The sequence below is a fragment of the Aedes albopictus genome, chromosome 1 (assembly GCF_035046485.1).
Source record: "Aedes albopictus strain Foshan chromosome 1, AalbF5, whole genome shotgun sequence".
In the NCBI taxonomy this organism is placed as follows: domain Eukaryota; kingdom Metazoa; phylum Arthropoda; class Insecta; order Diptera; family Culicidae; genus Aedes; species Aedes albopictus.
The window spans coordinates 65752227-65776153 of NC_085136.1; the positions used below are offsets into that span (position 1 = coordinate 65752227).

The window sequence follows — 23927 nt, forward strand, 5'->3', positions numbered from 1 at the left end:
GCCCCCATGCAATCCGGATCTCCCCCCTCCCCCCCCCCCTTGGATTCTCCTGAAACATTGTAAGACTCATTGAAAAGCCTCTGAGACCCCCTGAAGCGCCCTCGAAGCCTCCTGAGGCCACTAGATACTCCCTGAAATCCCTCATTGACAATAAGTCTACACTCAAACCTCCATTTAGGTCGAATCCATTTAGGTAACGTTACCTAAATAGAATCTGATTGTGTTCAGAGCAGTTGAAGTGTTTTAGATTGAGTTGGTTTAAGGGATTTAAGTTGCAAGTGGAGTTAAGGGGAGTTTAGAGCGTTCTCAGGAGAGGGGGGTCAATGAGGGGGGGGGGGGGGGGTGATGTTTGTTTTGGGACTGTTTAGGGTTTCCTAAGAACTTTCTTGAGCATAGGTCATCGAATCTATATGCATAACTTGTGTGCTTAAATAATTGAAAAACAGTCATGCTTACACAGCCTTATGCAACTTTGTGCTGACAAGTGGTAAGTGCAATGATTGTTTAAGAATCTCTAAGAGGTCATCAGATCTACAATCGTAAACAGTCTGGAACATCTTGAATTTCTTTTGAAACCACATGAAACGTTTAAGAAACGCTTTAAAGCGCCAGTGAACTTTCCCTGTAGCTTAATTAAGTACTGTGATCCAAAATATATTTTCCGAAACTGTAGGCCCCTTTACCCCCCTCAAACCTCCCAGTTACACCCCTGAGACCCTTAGAAACCCCCGAAAACGCCTGCATAACGGCTCTGAAACCCGTAAAAAATCCTCTGAAGCTTCCGAAAACGCCCTCGAAATCCCCCTAAAACCCCTCGGACATCATGTAACGCACCTAATTCGCTTTGAAACTCCCAAAACACCTACGTAACGCCTGAGTAACGCCTCTGAAACTCGCCAAAAATCATCTGAAGCTGTCTGAAATGCCTCCGGAATCCTCCTAAAACACCTGATGCACCTGAGGCCCTCAGAAACCCCCGAAAACACCTACGTAAAGCCTTAATAATACCTCTGAAACTCGCCCAAAATCAGCTGAATGTATTTTAAATGCTCTCGAATTCCCCCTAAAACCCCCTCGGACCTCGTGTAACGCACGTGAGACTCTCAGAAACCACCGAAAACGCCTTCGTAACGCCTCTGAAACTCGCCAAAAATTCTCTGAAGCATTCTGAAATGGCTTAGAAATCCCTCTAAAACCCCTTCAGACCCCATTTAACACCTGAGATACACAGAAACCCCCGAAATCGCCTACGTAACGCCTGAATAACACTTCTGAAACTCGCCAAAAATCATTTGAAGGTTTCTGAAATGGCCTCGAAATCCCCCTAAAACCCCATCGGATCCCATGTAACGCTGAGACCCTTCGAAACTCCCCAAAAATACCCCTGAAGCACCCCGGTGCAACGCCTTTGACACCCCCTCCCTTCCTGAAACTCTCATGAAATCCTCCTGAAACCCCGCATGGCCCCCTTTAAATCTCCATGCCATTCGCTTTTCTTAAACTTTTTTTCTTTTCAATCTTCAAATCCATCTAGGTAAAAACTCTATTGGCAGCAAGGATGGGAACACTCACTTGCAAAGAGTTACATTCACTTGCTGTTTTCTTAGCTCAGAAGCGTGCAATCAAGAAACGATGTATGGACGACTTTTGCCTTGTGGTTTTGTCTAGAAGTTTGCCGAACAGAGTAGGGGTCGCACACGCATACCGAAGTTGTGAGAAAGCTGTGGAGGCAACTCTCCACGAGGTGAATGTAAAATACACTCACCTCGTGGAGAGTCGCTTTCGCAGCTCTGCCACAATGTTGGTATGCGTGTGCGACCCATACTCTATTCGGCAAACTTTTAGACAAAACCACAAGGCAAAAGTCGTCCATACACAGGCCTGGTAGCGAGTCACTTTTTAGTGATTTGGTAACTATTTTCGAGTCAGTCACTAAAAAGTCACTATTTGCACGAAAAAGTCACTAAAGTCACTTTTTTCAGAAAAGTGGTCACTAAAGTCACTATTTTGGTAATATGACAACATGGAGAAGACAAAATATTAATTTAGATTAGAACGCATCGCCAAAATTTTCTTCAGAATGCTTATCTCACAAAAAAATTTCGGCTTATAGCTACAGTTTCAATTCTTTTTTAGAACACTTGATTGAAAATGTGTCTAACACTTTAGATAAATTTGTTAAATATTTAAACTTATCCATTTTAACAGAACACTATTATTCCTTCATTATTTTCATTTTATACTAGCTGTCCCGGCAAACTTTGTCTTGACAAGCTGTGATGGTTTGACAACTGTTGAGCTCATAGCATCACCGCACTCTACATTGGTTTCATATCGATCGTGTTGATCTCCTTCCCAGCTCATGAAAAATCAGCAATTTATCAATTTTCTTACTTTTCTAATTGATTTTTGTAACTTTTTGTACATATAAACACAGCCACTTTAAATACGAATCGAACCGTGCAAGAGTCATGCTGATCGATTCATCCGTTCTTGAGTTTTGTTGCCTCAAAGGAACTTCAAACTCATTTTTATATATATACTAGCTGTCCTGGCAAACTTTGTCTTGCCAGTCTTGTGGTGGTTTGACAACTGTTGAGGTTATCGCAGCAACGCACTCTAGATTGATTTTTTGTCGATCACGCCAAATTTCTTCCCGGTTCATCAAAAATCAGAATTTTCTCAATTTTCATATTTTTTTAAAGGATTTTCGTAACTTTTTCTGCATTTAAACACAGCCACCATGAATACGAATCGAACCGTGCAAGAGTCATGTTGATCGGTTCATCCGTTTGTGAGTTTTGTTGCCTCAAAGGAACTGCATACTCATTTTTATATATATAGATATATATATATATATATATATATATATATATATAGATAGATAGATAGATAGATAGATAGATTTCTGTTTAATTGTATCGTCCTATGTCCACGCATTGATGAACTAACTGTGAAGCTAGTACAGTGCAATGCTTTAAAAACCAGTTCGGTAAGGGCAAAAAATTTGCAGTTATCGCACCGTTCGCCGTCAAAACGGTGAACTATGTTGGTCCTAATGAACACTCGAATGAATTTCACAATCCAATTAACGTCAAATGATGTGAAGTGAAATGTACACATGTTGAAGTTATCGAATGTCAATTGTAGTAACATGATTTGTTCAGCATCTTTGGGCTGGAATGCGAAAGACTTTTTAGTGAAATGTTGGCAGAATTATTTAAAAAGATTTATTAAGAATTTATCCAGAAGTTTCTTCAAAACGCTTCTTTAAAATTTCCTCAAGACTCTTTCGTTTATCTTTGTGTTTTTCTTGGAACCTTAATTTATTAATATCCTATATGCGATGTTAATAAGTAAAACAACCATAACAGAGTATCCACTACGAAAATCTTGGCATTTTCAGGAAATTTTATTGAAAATCTCACGACATTCCACAGATTTCATGGAGAATATTGTGGTAAAATTTACATGATTTTCTTGCCATTCTTTGCAATTTCTCCTAAAATTCCTAAATTCAATTATATAAAATTTTTCTTCATCTCAGCTTTCATTAAAGAAAAACATAGAAATTCATGTTTTTTTTTGTCATTTCAGGTGGATTTTGAGAAATTTCTGAATGGTTTGTAGATAGTTTTCAGTGTTCTTGGAAGTGTTTCCTATAAACTTCCTGGAGATTATTGAGCAAACCCTTGAGAGACTTTATTTTTTCGGCGATCTGCGATCGGAAAAATATCTGTATGTTACCCAATATATGAAAAATAATTTTTCAAACAAAAGCATATAGAGTGAGAATTTTTCAGAATTGAAGTCCTGGAGGAGTATTTGACAGTATTCCTGACAGAGTGCTAAGAAATACCTTTTCCAGTAACTAAAAAATAAAGAAAGACAATATCAGATGCAATTTAATTAGGTGTGATATGATATGGATTGATATCGCTCTTTTGTTATCATACGTGCTTTGCTCATTTTCAACAAAAAATAAATAAAAAAGAAACGAATTCTGCACTTTAATAATTTGTTTTGAGAAGATGAAATACATATAGAGTATCCTGCTAAACTCGGTAGATACATTTTGTGATGTTTCCTTATATTTTTTTAAATTAGATTACGTTTTGTCATAAGACATTCCTCAGTAAATTTTATAAAACAGGTTTTGAAGAACCTTTAGAAAGTATTGCTAGGGGTTTCCATAGGAAAGTATCTTGTCCACTCTAAGATTTTTTTAAATGGAATCCTGAAGGCATTTTTTGACCTCACATAAAGAGAAATTATTGTGAAAGTCTGGAAGTATTTTTGAATCTAATTCTTAGTACATATGCTGAAAAAGTCCTAAGGCTTTATGAATAAACTTCAGATAATTTGGAAAAGCTTTATAATATAAAACATCTATTGTAAAAAATCTCCCTTATATATACAGAGTAGTTAATATTCATTCTCATACAAATAATACTATATGGAAAAATTTCTTATTGTTAATATAAAACCTCATATTCTAATTCCTTTCAAAATCACTGAAATGTAGCTCAACAACAAAAAAAAATCATTCAAGTATTCACCAGCTCAAACTGTAAAATTTAGCTTAGAATTATATATTAACTGTCTTGGGAATGAGTTAATTCATCGAATATTCGGCATATAAGTTCAATTTTTCAATAATTTTGAGGTCACTATTTAGTCACTATTTGGTCACTTTTTTGATAATTTTGGTCACTAAAATCACTATTATTTTGCCACTTGATCGCTACCAGCCCTGCATACATTGTTTCTTCATTGCACGCTTCTGAGCTGAGAAAACAGCAAGTGAGTGTAACTCTTTGCAAGTGAGTGTTCCCATCCCTGATTGGCAGTCCCGACTCGTTACCTAAATGGAGGTTGTGGTGTAACTTTGGTAGCCACATTAGTAGCCATATCTTAGTTTCCTCCTATCCATATCTAGAAATATTTCGATGTTTCTAAACTTGATACTGGTATGCCGAAAGGCCCGTAAAAAGATAATTAGAACAAAAAGGCATTCAAAATAGCAGCTGGTGTAACAAGAACGGTATTCGGATGTGGGAAAACAGCTTTTAAAATTTTCAGATTATTTATTACTGTGTCATAAAATTCATCTCAAGATAAATGGTATCCCAATAAACGCTCAACTTACTAAGTAATATCAATAAAGCACTTTTTTTGTCATTTTTCCAATTGCATTGACTTGTTGTGTCATTTTCAGCCTTCCATCGAGCTTCCGTTGTTGCTTCGAGCTACTCACTTCCTTCATTTGATTGTTCATTTGATTTTCTTGCCTCCTTCCTGACCCTGATCGGGATGAATCTCTCGAACCGGCCTGAACCCGGTCATGATGTAGTCCCGTTCTGCCTGCTTCGAGCTCTTGAACATGCTGCTTGTGCCGTGCAGCCAATCCAAAACTCCCAGTACTCCGAAGCATTGGTTGAATCTGTGAAATTTGGAAAACTCGGGTTAGTTTTATAGAAAAACGAAAACATCTGAAACTCAGTACTTCAAATGATGGAAATCATGCTGTTCCGGACTGGGTAGGAACGGCAGGTGATACCCCGAGTGCACGTGCAGCGTATTCGAGATGGCCATCGTGAACCACAGCCAGGCCACTGAGATGTGACATCCAGTGGACCACACGCCCACTCCTATCGGCAGCAGATTGCTGATCAAGTTCTCGATCGGATTGGCGTACATCGCAGTGATGGCAATCGGCGCGGTCCACTCGTGGTGCTGCTTGTGGATGAAGCGGTAGATACGCCCATGGTGTAGCAACCGGTGGCTGTAGTAGAAGCCAAGCTCTTCGATCACGATGCAAACGGCCAGCTGCCACAGGACGGTGGTGAAGGTGGGCAGCTTGCGGATCAGCTCCGGCGTTTGTGGGGTGATCAGGTGGTACAGGCCCAGCAGCATCGGAAGGCCGGTGAAGACTTGGTTGAAGAGGACTTGCTGGATGACGCGGCGGAGTCGGTCGTTGTCGACGGGTTCGTTGGTGCCCGGTTGAACTTTGAAACGACGCATGAAGGCCGGCCGGTTGGTGACGTCCAGGAGCGTGTAGATCGAACCGATGGTCCAGTACAGGGTCATGGTGTAGATGAGGGTTCCCAAGATCCAGAGCCGGAACGGGTCGTCACCTGGGAAAGAGATTGTTAACACATGTGAGTTCTACTCCAACTATTTTAAATCATTAGTTGTAATACGATTGCAGTAGTGGCCCTTCTAACGGAAGAGCAGCTTGGCGCAGCTACATTTGAAGATGGCTGGAGGGACATCTGATCCTCCATAGGTAGTACCTCGACTGCACTTGACTCCGCGACTCCGAATCACAGAAGCGACTGGTACGACGGCGAATGTGAACAGTTGAAATACGAGGTAACACCGTACGAGGGCGAATGAGGCGCGTTATGGACATGCACTGAACAGACAGTTCTCAGTCTTCCGGAGGAAGAAGCGCCAGCACCAAGAACGAGATCATGGAGCGATGGAATAGCTGTACAGTACTAAGAATACACGTAAGTTCGACGAGAAGCTGAAACGCTCGCATACAGGTTTTGTGCCACAAGCCACAAGCGAGACAATCACGGGAGCGAGCGTGAGGTGGTCGAGAGGTGGCGACAGCACTACGATGAGCACTTTAATGGCGACGTGGCAAGCACCGAAGGTGGCGTGATAACAGTTCTAGGAGTACGTGCAGAAAAAGAAAGACTATCGGCCCCTGACCTCCAAAAGATTGAAAAGGAGGTTGGCCATTGAAAAACAAAAAAAGGCCGCTGGAGCAGATCAACTGTCAAGCGAGTTTCTAAAAGCCGATAGGGAAGAACTGGTGAACACTATACTGGGTCATTACCAAGATTTGGGAGGAGAATGTATTACCGAAGCAATGGATGGAAGGCATAGTGTTCCCCATCTACACAAAGAGCGACAAGTTGGATTGCGGGAACTATCGGGCGATCACACTACTGAGCGCTACCTACAAATTTGATGTCACCGGTCTATCACCGGTTGCAAGAGAGTTCGTGGGGCAATATCAGGCTGGAATCATGGGTGAACGCGCGACAACGGACCAGATGTTCGTCATCCGCCAGGTGTTGCAGAAATGCCACGAATACAACGTGCCCACACATCACTTGTTCATCGATTTTAAATCGGCGTATCATACAATCGATCGAGAACAGCTATGGCAGATTATGCACGAATACGGATTCCCGGATAAACTGATACGGTTGATCAAGGCGACGATGGATCGAGTGATGTGCGTAGTTCGAGTATTAGGGACACTCTCGAGTCCCTTCGAATCTCGCAGAGGGTTACGGCAAGGTGAAGGTCTTTCGTGCTTGCTGTTCAACATTGTGTTAGAGGGTGTAATAAGGAGTCACCAGCAGAGGAATTCAGAGGCGCATTGTGGCCGGAAATCGAGCTTACTTTAGACTTCGCAGAACTCTACGATCGAATAAAGTTCATCGTCACACGAAGTTAACTATCTACAAAACGCTGATTAGACCGGCAGTCCTCCACGGGTATGAAGCATGGACGCTACGTGCAGAGGACCAACACCCCCTTGGAGTTTTCGAACGGAAGATGTTGCGTACCATCTACGGCGGAGTGCAGATGGAAGACGGAGCTTGGAGAAGGCAAATGAACCATGAACTGCGTCAGCTACTGAGAGAACCAATCATCGCCCACACCGCGAAAACCGGGAGGCTACGATGGGCGGGTCACGTCATCAGGATGTCGGATAGCAACCCGACTAAAATGGTTCTCGAAAGTCATCCGATAGATTGCGGAACTGAAGACACACATCCATGGACCGAGTGGAATGGAGACGGCTACTACGTACCACAGGGACCACTTAAGCCTTAGTCTGATCGGTAAGGTAAGTATGGTTCCTCTTTGTTTTGTTTTTTTTTTTTTATCAGTATTAACGAGATTTTTAGCCCTAGGCTAGTTCATCTCGGGACCCACGCTTTACTTCCCTTCTGAAGGAAGAACTCACATTTTTGTGAGTTTGTCGGGAGTGGGATTCGATCCCAGGTCCTCGGCGTGATAATCAAGTGTTCTAACCATCACACCAGGTCCGCTCCACTTCCTCTTTGTTAACTGCTCCGCTGCCCAAACAGGAGCGCCATATCTGAGTACCGACGTTGACAGGAGTCTTCTCGTACCGCTGCTGATCGCCGATCTGTTGGACATGATTCGGGTCAACGTTGTGATTGCCTTTGATGCTTTCTCGCAAGCGTAGTCAACGTGGCCGATCGTCAATCGATCGATCGATCGTCAATCAACATCCCGATGGATAGTTCCCTGACCGTTATTTCAACCTGCTGTACTGTCTGCCCTCCGGTTGCTGGTCAGCAACTTTTCGGCCTTATGATGGGCCAGCGCCAGCTTTCTCCCGCACATCCAATTCTCTACCATTTCGATCGCCTCCTTGGCTAGTATTTATAGCTTGTTATGCAACGCTCCGAATACCATGAACACTACGTCATTCGCAAACCCAACAATTTTGGCTCCTCTCGGTAAGTACATTTGCAGCAACTCATCATACATCACGTTCCACAACATTGATTGGGCCAAAGATTGAACCTTGAGGGACACCCGCGGTTATGTCCAAAGTCTTCTAGCTCTCACGCGTTTCTTAGACCAATGTCCGGTTCTGAAAACAGCTTCTCTGGATGCTACAGAGATACACAGTAACATTTTGTTGACAAATTAGTTTTTTTGCGGCTTTGAGAACCGCCATAAAGCCAAATACCTTTTATGTTGGTCTTATGATGGCTTTAAGAACCTCTTTTAGTCTATTTGACTAAAAAAAATCTGTCTTCGCCTTCTGTCTAAATTGCAAGTTTGTTAGAGATAACTTTGTCTGGAACTTGCCGGTCGAGTCCAGCAGCCATATAGACCTATTCGCCGACGGATCTCCTGGTGGCTTACCCGGCTTTGGCAGTAGTACCAATTTCTGCCGCTTCCAATGATCGGAGAAGTTCCTTTGGTTTATACACTTCTGCAACATGATTCGAAACAATCTGAATTTTGTTGGATTTCTGTTTTCAACATCAAGTTGGAAATACCATCTGGTCCTGGCGCTTTATTGACTTACTAGCTTTTAGCTTTCTTGATAAGTTCACGGTTTGAAGTTAAGGATTCACTTCGATGAGCCAAACTATCAATTCACTACGGTCGCTCGCTACTCGGATAGTCCCCGGCGGTGGATCCATCCTACTCCGACGAAGACTTCCCCGGCGATGGAAGTTCTTCCGCACCGATCTTCCCGGGTCGGCGTCGAGGTCGGTTCTGAGATTCCGGTTGGAGACTGGCTTCCGGTTCACAGGCGCCCCAACGATCACAAACCAGTACTACGTCACGGTCTACTCGGTTTTGTCCCGGGCGGTGGATCAAGCCTACTCCGGTCGTGATCCGAGATGCTCTGGACTTCACGCCATTTGCGTTGCAGCTCGGACAGTATTCGTTCCATTTCTTTTCTTCGCGGTACATTTCACGGATGACACTGTCAGCAGTCATCAGCAGGGGTCTCCAGTTAGCCTAGTGGTTAAGGCTATGGATCGCCAATCCGGAGACGGCGGGTTCGATTCCCGTTCCAATCGGGGAAATTTTCTCGACTCCCTGGGCATAGTGTATCATTGTACTTGCCTCACAATGTACAAATTCATGCAATGGCAGGCAAAGAAAGCCCTTCAATTAATAACTGTGGAAGTGCTCAAAGAACACTAAGTTGAAGCGAGGCAGGCCAAGTCCCAGTGAGGACGTAGATCCATAAAGAAGAAGAAGAACTGTCAGCAGTCATACCACGCATATCCCTATGCGCTTCGTCGAATCTGACGACGTGCTCCGGTGTCTCTTCTTCGTTTCCTCACTTTGGACAGAGAGGCGAAGGTGCGTGACCATACCGATGCAGATATTTCCGGAAGCAGCCGTGCCCGGACAGGAACTGCGTCAGATGGAAGTTCACTTCTCCATGCTTCCTGTTCACCCATTCAGATACATTCGGGATGAGCCGGTGGGCCCACCTTCCATTTCCCACATTGTCCCACTCTTGCTGCCACTTAGGCAACGAGTCGGTCGTCGACCATCACCCCCCAGGTGCTTCAGCGAACTCTTTGACGTGTTCTCCAACGTTTATGTTAACCGATTGAACGACTTTCCGGTTGGTCACTAGCACTACTTCCGTCTTATGATGGGCCAACTGCAGTTAAGCTCCAGTCATCCACGCTCCGCCGTCAACATCTCGTCCTCTTCTAGCGTCTCACCGGTTACCGTAAGAATGACATCTTCGCTGACGATCCAACGATTTCAACTCCACTAGGCAGCTGCAGCGTAACTACTCCATCGTACATCGCGTTCCAGAACATTGGACCTAGAATGAAAACTTGTGGAACCCGTGCCGTAATCGTGATTGATTTTTGACCCTACTTCGTTGCGTACATTGTTACTACCGCGCAAAATCGATTTCCTCTCCTCTTCTGTGTGGATGCCTTCTCTGCAATATGCACGACTGTCCTGATTGCATCCGCCGTTGAGATTCTTTTCGAAATCCGAATTACTTCCTCGATAAACCATTCTCGCTCTCCGTGCAATGTGTGAGCCTGTTAAGGATGATCCTTTCCATTAGCTTTCCGAGGGTATCCAACAAACATACGGGTTTGTACGATGCTGGGTTCCCTAGCTGCTTCCCCGGTTTCGGCAGTAAAACTAACTTCTTGATCTTCCATCTATTTGCAAATAAACTTCATCAAAGCATTTCTGTAATACCATCCTGAACATTTCACGGATCGCCTGTATCGCCGTTTTCAACACTACATTGGGGATTCCATCCGGGCCAGGAGCTTTATTCACCTTCAGGTCCTTCGCAACCAATACTAGCTCTTCGTTGAAGATCATCTGTGAGCCTCTGGATTCATCTTCTTCATATGGCGTAGGCGGCCACAACGTTGGATCATGGTGTGGAAAAAGACCTTCCAAGATCGTCTCCAACTTTTCCGGGCACATTTCAACGGGGGTTGCCGGGCCCTTTAACTTTGCCACCACGCCACGATTCGATGGACGTTACCCCATGGGTTGGCATCAGCTTCTCGGCACAGTTATTTGAAGCAGTTCAACTTACTCAGCCCAATCTCCCGTTTGAGAGCCGCGTGAGCTTCGCGAAATACGAGTCTTCGTTCTTCCCTCTCGACATCAGTTCTTGCGGTTCTTACTCTCTGAACACTTCTTCTGGCTCTGCGGCATGTAGTACGTAGGGTACTGAGTGATCCATTCCATCAGTAGGCTGGGCGCCATCGGAGCCTGGGCTCCAACCCCAAGTAGCACACTTGTCGCATAAATGTCATGGCGGCGCAGGTTTTTGTTGCGCAGAAGTCACTGTGACTCACTTCTAGCAAGTAAGTATTTATTTGTTAGAAGTAAGACACAGTGACTTCTGTGTAACAAAAACCTGCACGCCGTGACTCTTCTGTGACAAGTGTGTTACTTGGGACTTCCTTGGCATTGATGCGTCATAGGCTGTTCCCACCACTTCTGTCAACTCTTCTGCTTCGAAATATGGACCGCTGTGTGTCCGAAGCGCCTCGATAAAAGCTTCCTGTATTTTCCACTTCCGCTCTCGGGTCCTTGTTCGTTTCGTTGCCGAATAGGCTAGCTGGCCGACGGTGTCAGTTATCGCCTGGTGATCGCTGTGAAATCACTTCTTGCTGACTTTCCAGTTCATGCCCTCCGTAAGCGAAGGACTGCAGAACGTGACATCGATTATCGATTCACGCCCGTCACTGCGGAATGTGCTGACCGTACCTTCATTACAAAGCTTTATGTCCAGCTTCGCTAGGGCTTCCAGTAAGCTCTATCTCTTTCATTGGTAAGTCTGCTATCCCACCCCATAGCACAAGCGTTGAAGTCACCTCCGATGATTACCGGCTTTCGTCCAACCAGCGTGTCGGTGTTGCAGTTCTCGGGGAGAACCCGGTATGGCTCCGCAAATATCGCAACATCGCACTTTAACTCTGTTGTCGACTGCCACAACAGTTACTGTGCAACGTGTCCGTTTCCACCGCAGGACACGGATCTAGGGGCCCCCAAAAACCCCTTTTTGCTTGCTAAGCATTAACTATATTTTTAATTTTGCTCAAGTATTGTTCAAATCAAAGAAAAACTTATTTGCTCATCGCATTTGTACCTCCGAGGGGCTCCACATCCGCTAATCCGGGCCTGCCTGTGTGTATGTATGTGTGTGTACAAAACGAAGTCACATCACTCTGGCAAAACACCTCAACCAATTTTAATGACCGACGATTCATACCACGCAGAATTTGGTCCCATTGTTTCCGATTGAAAATGGTTCAGATCAGCCCATCCGTTCCGGAGTTATTGCCATTTACGTGTTCCGGATCAGTAGGGGTCCAGGAAGGGTCCAGATATGAAAATGCAGTAAACCCATGCATGTTTCACATCAAACCGCGGCATTTTCAATGACCTGATAAACGGTTAGTAAGAAAATAATCACAGACTACATTTGTACTGGCTTTGTTCCGGAAACTTTCCGGGTGTCCCGTCGGGGTGGACAAAGACAAATATAAAAGTGAACCAAACCCAGGCATGCGACACATCACAAATGGTGTTTTTTTTGATAATCTGATGAACAGTAAGCAGGAAATTAGTTTCAGGCCATATCCGAACCGGTAGTGTTTTGCATCTGGTTCCGGGTGTCCCGCCGAAAGTGGCCAAATATAAAAATGAACCAACCCATGCATGCGACACATCAAATCACGGATTTTTCGATAAGCTGATGAACGGGTTGTCAGAAAATAGCCTCAGATCACATTAGAGATTACCGGTAATGTTCCACAATTAGTTCCGGGTGTCCCGCCGGAAGTTGTAAAATGTAAAGTTGAACCAATGTTATGTTATAGCTTCATGAACGGTTAGTAAAGAGATATGCACAGACGAGTGTTCCGCCGGATGTGGTCAAATGTAAAGGTGAACCAAACTCATACATGCGGCACATTAAATCATGGCTTTTTATGTAACCTGATGAACAGTTAGCAATGAAATAGATCATATATGGGACAACTGGTAGTGTCATGGTATCTGTTCCGAGTTTTCCGCTGGAATTGGTCTTGAACCAAACCCATGCATTGGCACATCAAACTGCGTTTTTTCCGATAACCTAATGTAACCGCTCATTACCCAAGTAACACACTTGCCACAGAAGAGTCACGACGGCTCAGGTTTTTGTTTCGCAGAAGTCAGTATGACTTACCTCCAACAAATGAACACTTACTTGCTAGAAGTAAGTCACAGTGACTTCTGCGCAACAAAAACCTGCGCCGCCATGACTCTTCTGTGACAAGTGTGTTATTTGGGTAAGAAGAAAATATCCTCAGACCATACTATGGACTGCTGGTAATGATCCGTAACCAGTTCCGGGTGTCCCGCTGGAGGTGGCCAAATGTAAAAATGAACAAAACCCACGCACGCGACACATCAAGCCGCGCCGTTTCTGATAACCTGATGAACGCGTAGCATGAAAACAAGCTCAGACCACATTAGAGACTACTGTTAGTGTAGAGCAAAGCCAGCGTTGGATGCTTCACAGGAATTACGAAAGTGAACAAAATTAAACCAAGTGATTACTTTGTGTTAGATTCCCATAAGGAACTTTTGGAGGAGTAAAACAATTAGAAGGCTTGTGGAGATAGCTAAAATCATTCAAATTAAAAAGCAAGCGTCAGTGGGAACCTAAAAGCAATAAGGTTCTCAGCGAACATGCACCATCAACAAATGCGCACCTAAAGAGCCGAGCAGACGCTCTATCAGCAGAAAATGTGCCACTAGAAGGTCCACCCGGTCAATATAAATCAACACATCGTGAATTGTGGAATACAGTTCACATCAACAACCAGCAGAAGCAGAATCAACATGTGGCCATTCGGAGATAGCGAAACTATCTCAAATTCAATCACCGCGCATGACGTCGTGTCATACTCCATGGACGGCGCATTTCTGGAAGTGGCGGCGCAACGCGAGCCGACTCAAGGCTCTGGAAGCAGTTACGAAGAGAAGAAACTTGGAAGTTTGAGTCAGCAGATTAGGTGCGACTAGCACCATTGAAGAAACGTCTGAGTGGATGTCACCCGACACCTCAGAATACAACGGACGATTTGGTGCACCCAGCACCAACGAAGAGCAGCACATCCTCTGAGCGGCGGACACCCGAAACCTCAGAGCGATTCAGCAGAAAACTACTCGGTGCCCACGGCACCAAAATGAAGATAAAGTAAATACAGAAGCTTTGTAAAAAGAAAGGAAGAATAAATCAAGTTAGTTAGTTTTTAGACTCGAAACCGGGCAGTCAAAGTTCTTCAATATCACTGCCCCCGACGGTAGTTAGGCCTAATCTGCTCGTGCAGTTTAGCGCCACTTTTCCAGCTTGGATGAACTCCTGCATCTTAGTAAAACAATAAGAAGGAACTCCTGCATCCTGCATGAAATATTCCAAAAATAACTATTGAAAGAGTGTCAGCAGGAGCAGCGAAAATTCAAGTTCTTGAAATATCTCCTGCAGGAATACCAGAAAAAACTTCTGATACAAATCCAGAACACACTTCTGCAATAACCTCTGCAGGAACTCTTGGAAAATCCTTGGACTAGTCCCAGAACTCATAATGAAATTTGTAAGTGTTTGGTTTGTTAATTGGTTGTGTTGAAGTGATTTTGTGTTTGTATATTCGAAAATGTATGAAGGACAGGTAGATTTCGTGTAAGAAATAGGTATTCCTCCCCAGTAATACCCCACTTCGCATGAACCTGCCTACGGCAGAAAATCCCTAAATAAAAAAGTAAAAAAAACCCCACTTCGCATATAGCTAGGACAGTAGTAGGCAAAATCACCTTAAGGACAAACGTCTTGAAATCCCGCTTCAACAGTGCATCAGAACTTCAGACGCACAAATCTTAAGAAGCAAGCTTCAAACATCAGTGCATTTTATTATTCTGTTTACGACAAAATAATTCAGCATGATGATGAATAACATTTGGATAATTTTCAGGTACAACCTTTGTTCGGGTTTTGTTCACACAAATTTGGAGAAACTATAAAGCATAGTGTTGTGAGCCAACTGAATTGTTTTTTGTTAAATTGTTTTACAACTATATAGTAAAGCTGTTATTCAGCTTGAGCAAAAATGATTAGAAATAAAGAAAATGCTAAATTTTTCAATTTCCACGATAATTGGCACTTAAGCTGTGAACAACTACCTTGAAATTATAACTACACATAAATTTACCTAAATCAAGATTCGAACTCGAGACCCATCGATTGCCAGCCGTATGTGTTCCTATCTGCGCTATCCTAGAGATGATGAATTGAAGCACTCGAATCAAAACATAAAATTTCCGTGGTTTAATAATGATCACACTTTGACTCCTATTCAGCAGTGGTGAATAATGTTCTGTTTTTGGTTAACAACTGAACAACACATTAATTCAGTTGCTGTTCAGTAAAAACACGTGTTTTTCATCCTGTACACTGAGTCGAAGTATGATGAAACGAAAGTGCTTAGTTAACTTGTGAAGACACATTATACAGATACATGGGCAAATTGTTACAGGAACTTAACAAGAAGCCGAAAAAGGTATTGTCAAACTATTTTGTAAAGGAATTATTTCAAGTCGAATAAAAATCTTATTAAACGGTTGAAAAGTTTTTTAATTTATCATTGTTAATACCGATACAAAAGGTTGAACATTGGCTACTTTTTCAATTAAAAACGCATTTGTACAGTGTTGTGTTCAGCATAATTTTAGTTCAGCTATTATTACTATTATAAAGCAACAATTCAGCATGTTTGCGGCTTGCGATTGTTAGTTGGGTTGAGTCGGGGAGTCTCTAAAAAAGCTTCCGATTGGCTGACCCGATACTTACAAATTCCAGCAAAAATAGAAAAAAAAACTTTTGGAGAAATTCCAGGGAGAATTTCTAGGGGAGCACCCGAAAGAGCTTCTGTAAAAAAAATATCGGAGAAGATTGCTGGAAGAATTTTAGAAAATAATTTTAAAAAAGCCCAGGAGCGAATGTAATTTCGGTAGGAACACGAGGGGAACCGGCTTCAAAACAAATAATTTATGCTGTGTGATAATTATAGTAGATGGTAAATTGAAAACGAATGTTATGGTCATTTTCACCGCAAGGCAGCTTTAAATGTAGTTCTTAGTAGGAAATTCGAAAATAAAATGTACTTTCGTTCGAGCCTGTAAATTTATATGCGGGTTGAAATTCAATATAAACTACTGAGAAATCGATAGGTCTTGCCAGCTACCCTACTTATGATTAAACGTAGCCATAAATTTCCTGAAAGTGAGCGGTTAGTTCATGTTGCTCGGATGGATATTAGGCTGGTACACGGTTTATATGGGAAAATATAAAAAATGGAAAAAAACTCCAACTCCTGTATACTTTTTGAATTCCTTTTCGGTCCCATATCAACTGTGCAAAATTTCAGGTCGATCTAAGAAACAATATTTTAGTGCCTGCCATTCTTAGTTTTTCATAGATTTACTATGGGGAAAATGTACTTCTTCAAAGAAAAATCGCTTGAGGTCACCCATTGATCCCTTAAAATAAGTCGTTGAATGATTTCTGTAGATAACTTCACGAGGAATCGGACCTCCGAAGATCACAAAGTGATGCAATATTCGTGGAAAAAGTTATTGAGCCTTTCCCGATCGATAAAATGACGAGATTTTATTATTTATTGTTATTCCTTACATGTTAAACAGCGTTGGCATGCCATTCGGTTTTCAGTCAATAACTTTTTCCACATGCCTTAGATCGCATTGCGGTATTCAGAGGGTTTGTTCTTCGTAAAATTTCCAACAGAAATCATTCATATATATATATATATATATATATATATATATATATATATATATATATATATATATATATATATATATATATATATATATATATATATATATATATACATATATATATATATATATACATATATATATATATATATTTATGGATTAAGGGGCAACCTGTGACGATTTTTCTTTTAAAAATTGATTGATTGATTTGTCTTTATTAAAGAGACTTTCAGCCCTTGGCTGGTTCGACTCTTTTTAAAAATAGATTTTCCCCATAGTAAAGCGTGAGAAAACCTAAAACGGCTGGCGCTAAAATATAGTTCCTCCGATCGAGCTGAAATTTTGCACAGTTGATATGGGGCCAAAATGGAACTCAAAAAGTGGAGAGGAGTAAAATGTCTTTTTGTGTCCCACGCTAGTGAGTATATCGGAGAGTTCACTGGTATATCAAAAAGAGGCGTTGAGTTTCGCATGGAGAATTGGGTCGTCTTTCCAGAATTGCGAATGAACCTGTTATCAGCGAGGAAGTTAGCTCAAGCCGGTATCGATCTGGTATTCCCTGTATGACATGCACAGTTCAGGCTCAACGATGAAGTAAAAGGTGAAGCGCATCTAGAAGAAAATTCATATGAATTGGAGTTAAGAATACGGGCGGTAAGAAGCAAACAATTGGCAGCAGGGTCGGCCTCATATTAGTAGAAATTTTGAAGAACGGAAAACGCCAACTGATCAAGAGGGGGAGGCAGAAATTCCGGAAATTCTTCAAGAATGCCATTTTGGAGGCTCTGGTGAACAACCCGTTGAAGAAACAGTGGATCAATTCTAGACGTCGAGGAACGAAGAAACCCCTTCGACGCTCCATTCATAGGAAATACGTAACGACGTCAGTTTCCGAATTGTTCTACTAGATTTAGAATACCCTTTGCTGCTGGTTTCTCTGATTCTGCAGATTCATAACCATTCAATGCGGCAAACGCTGTTGTCGACACAGGCGGACTTTATGAAAATGGTATGGAGAAACGGTATCGGGTTGGAGAGGAACCTGGACCGAAAGAGATGCTACCCCAAGTAACAATTTCTATGCTTTCTGCTCTTAGACATAATTTATGAAGGTTTTGTCATTGATTTGGTAAACCCTTCCATGTTTAATGTAAAGCCGTTTTAATGACATGAACTTCTTTAAAACACTTTGTAGATATCTAGATGTCCTTTGCATAAACCTTATTTTCTTTTTTTTTTTAGCCGAGCATAAATTTCGTTCTAAGCGAACTGTTAAGTACGTAATAAAACTTGAACCTAAGACTTCTTCCATTGCCGCACGCAAGGCATATCGCATCGGTCTTGAAGCTTTTAGGATTGCATCAAGTTATCATAAGGCAAGGATAAACAAGTGGAAGTATTAAAGCAAGTTCAAGAGGGTCGAGAACTGCAATGGGATCTTCCTTTAGGAAATAGATTAGATGCGCAATGCAGATGAAAATGTTACCAATCACCTATAATTTTTCTATACCACTGAAAAAAACACCTGGGTTTTCATTATTGAGAATCATTACCACTATATACTTTCCTAACACTCTAGCAGATAAAACAGAAACCACAAAATAACACGAAACACTACCGTAAAAGTGGTAAAATTATGAAAGTTTTTGTTTGTTTACATTTTCTAGGGCTATCGGCTAGCCGGCAAGTTCTTAAGAGCAGTCATGCTGAACCCGCATTTCATTAAAACCTAATAGTGTTTGAGTAGCGCAAATAATATGCGCTAAGAATTTGTGGGCGTATACTAGGCTTTGGTTCATTTTCTTAGAGAACAGCAACTCTATAATACGTTGCTTTTACACTTATTGATTCTAAAAAATTACAATCAAAACCAAGAGGACTTAACATGACGGCATCTAAAAAAAAAGACACGGACAACGTCTTCATCTTTCGGCTGTACAGACTGTTTTAAACTTAACATTAGACAACGGACAACGGAGCATGCATCAGTGGAAACGGGGAAGAAACTATTCTCACGAAAAGTTTCAACGCCCGAAGCGGGAATCGAACCCTCACCCCATAGCATGGTGAGATTATAAGCTTGGTGACCCTAACCGCACGGTTACGAGGCTCCACAAGTAAGTATGCTTTTCGTCACTGTTTTCTATTCCTGCTTACAAGTTTTGCACGCCATGCTGATGTTTGGATTTCGATTTGAATGTAAAATTTGGCAAGCGGGGTTAACATTGTTGTTTTGTAGGATAACAAAAACCAAAAACTGGCGTGGCGCTTCGTCTTATTCAGCAGTTATTTATTGCATTATACCGAAAAACTTTTTTGGCATGAGTTTTCTCTGTCATAGAAACAGAGTTTTCTGCGTACAATTGCAATTAAATATTCACAATATGACTGTCCGACATACAGGGGATAGACAAAATGATCGGGACAGGCAAAATTTTCACTTTTCAAAAAATGGTGGAAACGCTATAACTTTTTGAAAAGTGCATCAAAAATCTAAAATTTTTACTGTGAGTTGATCAACTAATTGCTGTGTATCACTGGTCAAATTTTGGGTAAGATCGGGCTATTCTACATAAAGTTAGAAAGATTCTACAAAAAGTCAAAATTATCCGATAGCCAACTTTGAACTGTTATATCTCCGGATTCAATGAACCGAATACAATGAAATGTTGAGCGTTTATGACTAATATAATGAGCTTCAAAAAAAGTTGACCTTAACTTGAAATTATTAACAAGAAAAAAAGTTGCAGCGATTTCATTTATTTTATGATTTTTTAGTAAATTGCTCAAATTTTAATATGCTTTCCATTACTTTTCAAATTTATAGCCGGTTATTTTGTTACCTCCATTAAAAACATATTCATATAAAAATCAATTCGAGGAAATTCAAGTAAACTATGATTACCATCTCAAATTTTGAAGCGATGTTGAAATATTCGATAATTTGGTGTTATATCGGAAAAATAATCTAAACGCTCTAATTTTATTCTGTGTGAACAATATTAGGTTATGTCAAAAGTTTTTAATATAAGTCATGAACGCTCAAAATTTCATTGCATTCGGTTCATTGAATCCGGAGATATAACAGTTCAAAGTTGGCTATCGAATAATTATGACTTTTTCTAGAATCTTTCTAACTTTATGTAGAATAGCCCGATCTTACCCAAAATTGGACCATTGATACACAGCTAGTTGATCAACTTACAGTAAAAATTTAAGATGTTTTGATGCACTTTTCAAAAAGTTATAGCGTTTTCACCATTTTTTGAAAAGTGAAAATTTTGCCTGTCCCGATCATTTTGTCTATCCCCTGTAGTTTTGTTTTTTCCGTAATTTATCATTTGCAATTTACTTCATTTCATTTGATGATTTTAGTTTCAGATTAATTTCAATCGTTCGTTTTAACCCTTTATTCAGGACGTTGTTCGAACTTTGATAGGGCTTGTTGATCCTCTTGCGACGTATACAACAGATCTTATCAAAGTTGTATAGAAGACTACAAGAATATGCCAAAGGACTGGTTTTAACAACCTCTTGTTGGGTTGGCCCTTTTGGGCGTTATAGGGGTTTATCACGGATTTATTAAAGCTGTTAGGATTGCTAAGCTTTAAAACAAGTTTTATCGGTGTGATTGAAACAATAGCTTGTAGGTTATAAGAAAAATAAAAATGTTACTTGGAACATGAAGAATATGCAGCAGGTGCAGAGGAGTCCTTTAGAAGCTCACGATCCACAAGCAATTCTTGGCTTGACGAAGTTTGTTGTGCTGAGCATGTCCTTTCCGAGAGTCGCCAACTCCAGGTCGAAGATAGTTATCGCTTGTCGAACTCAAATCAAGGAGCTGTATTGAGCAAACGCTGTTCACCTTGTATGGGTACCTGGCCATTCTTCCATCGCTGGAAATGAATTGGCTGATGAGTTAGCTCGCACTGGAGCATCACATGACTTCATTGGCCCTGAGCCAGCTATTCCGGTATCCAAGTGTTGGGTGAAGCTTCAGATTGACAACTGGGCTGCCACTCAGCACAAACAATACTGGAATAGTTCGGAGTGATGTCGTCAAAGAAAATTGTATTGTACTGAGCCATCTCTAGGGGTTGCAAAGTATATAACAAATCTGTCAAAGCAGAATTGCAGCATGCTGGTCAAAGCATTGACTGGCCACTGCCGACTCAGCTATCACATGGCGAATATTCTGCAAGTTGATTCATTTGCCTGTGATAGCTGTGAATCCGATTATGGAACTTCGTATCATTTAATATGTAACTGTCCAGTTTTTGCGCAACTTCGTTTCCGAGTACTCGGAAAACACTTATTAAGTGAAACTGACTTCAGAAACCTGAATCTTCAGGACGTTCTGCTGTTCTTGACCCGCTGTGGTAAAGAGCTATAGGCTTTCTGTACGCTTTATGCGTTATTACAGTGCCCTTCTCAGGGTGCTGTTTGAACCCATTGTGGTACGCTTATGCGTTATTACAGTGTCCTTTTCAGGACGCTATGTGAACCCATTGTGGTACGCCTTTGCGTGTATGACGATCCTATTCCCTTACCTGTCCTTTCCCCTGTCCTATCCTTTTTCATTCCCTTCTCCGTCAGGTAAATGATTAATAGGCTCGTGTTCATTGCGATGGCACAAATTTACCAAATGGAGCAGAACGTGCCTCTAAAGCCGACCTACTGATACCCCGCTGCCTGTTGAGCTAAGACGATACTTCTGTATTTAAGTGTAAAAGTGTGTTGGTGCGATTGACGTACTCTCTCATGAATAGTTGCACCTCCATCCGTGGAGTGCTCTGCTAACAGTGACTCCCGATTTTCAGCAGTGGTGCAAGTCTTCTTGATAAAGTGGTAGCCAAGTTTGTAGCCAACAAGGTATCATGGTAGATACGTACATGTATAGGCGTTTAGCTATTTTGCTATGACCCTTTATGAATTTTTATGCACCCTTGCTCTACACGACCAACGATATGCCGCGAGAGAAGAGGGAAAGTCTTGAATGATTCAGCAAATAAACCAGTTCACAAAGACCATTCGTGCGATATGGATACCGACGACAAGGAAGGATTTAACTCGAACCAATGTATAGCTCAATCGACTACAATGAGCGATTGTAATCCGTGGCTCGCTATGATAAGATCAAGATCCAAGTCGGCGGCGCCATCAACCAACGCAACGGGGACCGCCTACTTATCACTTATCAGCAAACAACCAAACAAGGGGCCCCACATTTCACACGAGACTTTGTCGTCACTTAGCAGCACGCCAAAAGTCAACGCCTGCTGCCTGCTTCCTAAGTGGGGTACTGTGCGCGATAAGATTAGTGCGTATATTATTGGCCCGAGAACAACGAATTATTACAGCGCAATCAATGTCCGATTCGCACGCAAATCTGAATCAAAGTTCGCCGAACCAGGGTTATCAACAAATTGATTTCGTGTTTTTTTTTTTGGGTAATGTGGACTTTGAATCGTCTCGATTGATGGTGCCCTCTGCATGAGAATGCGAAATGATTTACATTCAATAAGATCATTTCCGATGCTTCACGATCAAATGCGTATTTACATTCCACCTACACTGTGCGGCACACACATTTAAACCTTAGTCATGCACGACAAATTGACCGCCATTGGTTTATATTTGTTTTCATGAACACGACCTTTTCCGCGGTTGTCGTTGCCATGTAACGGGGACACCTATAGATATACAACACCACACAAGCCTACTGCCACCGTCATCTCTCTCAACTTAATACAATAGACTCGACGCGTCAGTACCAAGAAAAACAACAACTTTCTCATCGCACCTGTTACATCCAGCACTCGATCCCACAGGGACTGCCACAGATCACCGGAGGCACCCCAAAACACCTGGAAGTGCCTTGCCGGCAGGTCGAAGATCTCCACTCCCAGCGACATCTTGCTGTGCGCAATTCGGCGCGGTTCACTTTCTGTTCCACAAGTATTTCACCGAGAAAAATAAAGAAACTTCGCACTGATTTCAAGTCCGACTTCCGTACGATCTCTCCCGAGAGTGTGGCTGGCGTAAAGCCAGTTGCTGCGCGAACGGCTGGAACTGTACTGCGCTGCGCCCAAGCGCTTACAAGTAGGACCAACCGCGAATAACCTACTGCTCTCCTCGTTGTTGCCCACCGGGACCGACCGATCGGGAGCGAACGATGGACGATACACGGGCAGGGCATTGATTTTCCGCGTTCCCAAGTCAAAACAAAAAAAAAGAAGAGAGAAACGTGGAGATGTGCGAGCGAACGAACTGAACAACAACGGTTTCATCGCGTACGCGTGTAAGTAGGCGCTGATGTTTTGGTGCGCGAGCCGAGCACGCCACGCCGACTACGATGCTTTCTCGCGCAGGTCATCGTCATCATCAACATCAACGCCGGCTTAGCGGGTGATGATGATCGAAGAGTTTGAGTACGAGAGATTTTTTGCGCTGGTTGCTTTGTTGTCGTCGGGTATGATGATGGTTACTCGCGATTTATTATTTTTACATATTTGTCGGTGCGATTGTTTTGTTGTGGACTTATGGGCGAATCTTCAACCACGAGGGATTCTTTCTTTTTTTCATTCATTGGTAAAGGTTAACTTCTTCATGACGTTGTTAGTCTAGATGCCAAGTTCAAGTCTTGGGAGTTTAGTACTCTACGAATAAGTATAGCAAAGGCTCGTTTATTATCTACCCTTTTTTAGGGGAGAAAAATCCAGCCGATGACCATACCAGTATTTGAAGTTCAATAATAGCAGGTTCAAATGAAAAGGAAGGCCTCCCTTATCGTTACACTTGGATCACCGCACACTTTATGACACTTTTCTGACATTACCGAAGTCAGCACCTTACTATCATGTCCAATTGGCACCCATTACTCTTCGTAATCAATAATGTACGGTACCGACGGCCGTCTCGGTATGACCTAGAGCGACTGAAACAACGGGATGTCGGCTTTGCATGCAGATTTACGAGGCAACGGGACGAGGGTGAGCTCATTGTGATACGTGAAACGTTCTTTGGATTCGCGGAACGAACTCAACGGA

General features: G+C 42.2%; 1 protein-coding gene across 1 annotated transcript; it reads right to left on the reverse strand.

Moving 5' to 3' along the window:
• Positions 1 to 5067: 5067 nt before the first annotated feature.
• On the reverse strand, positions 5068 to 22972 carry LOC134285053 (fatty acid hydroxylase domain-containing protein 2-like). Its single transcript, XM_062845051.1, has 3 exons — positions 22682 to 22972; positions 5507 to 6137; positions 5068 to 5443 (listed from the first exon to the last, which is right to left on the reverse strand). Exons 1-3 carry the CDS (start codon positions 22791 to 22793, stop codon positions 5275 to 5277), a joined length of 912 nt encoding a protein of 303 aa, XP_062701035.1. The 5' UTR covers positions 22794 to 22972; the 3' UTR covers positions 5068 to 5274.
• Positions 22973 to 23927: the final 955 nt, after the last annotated feature.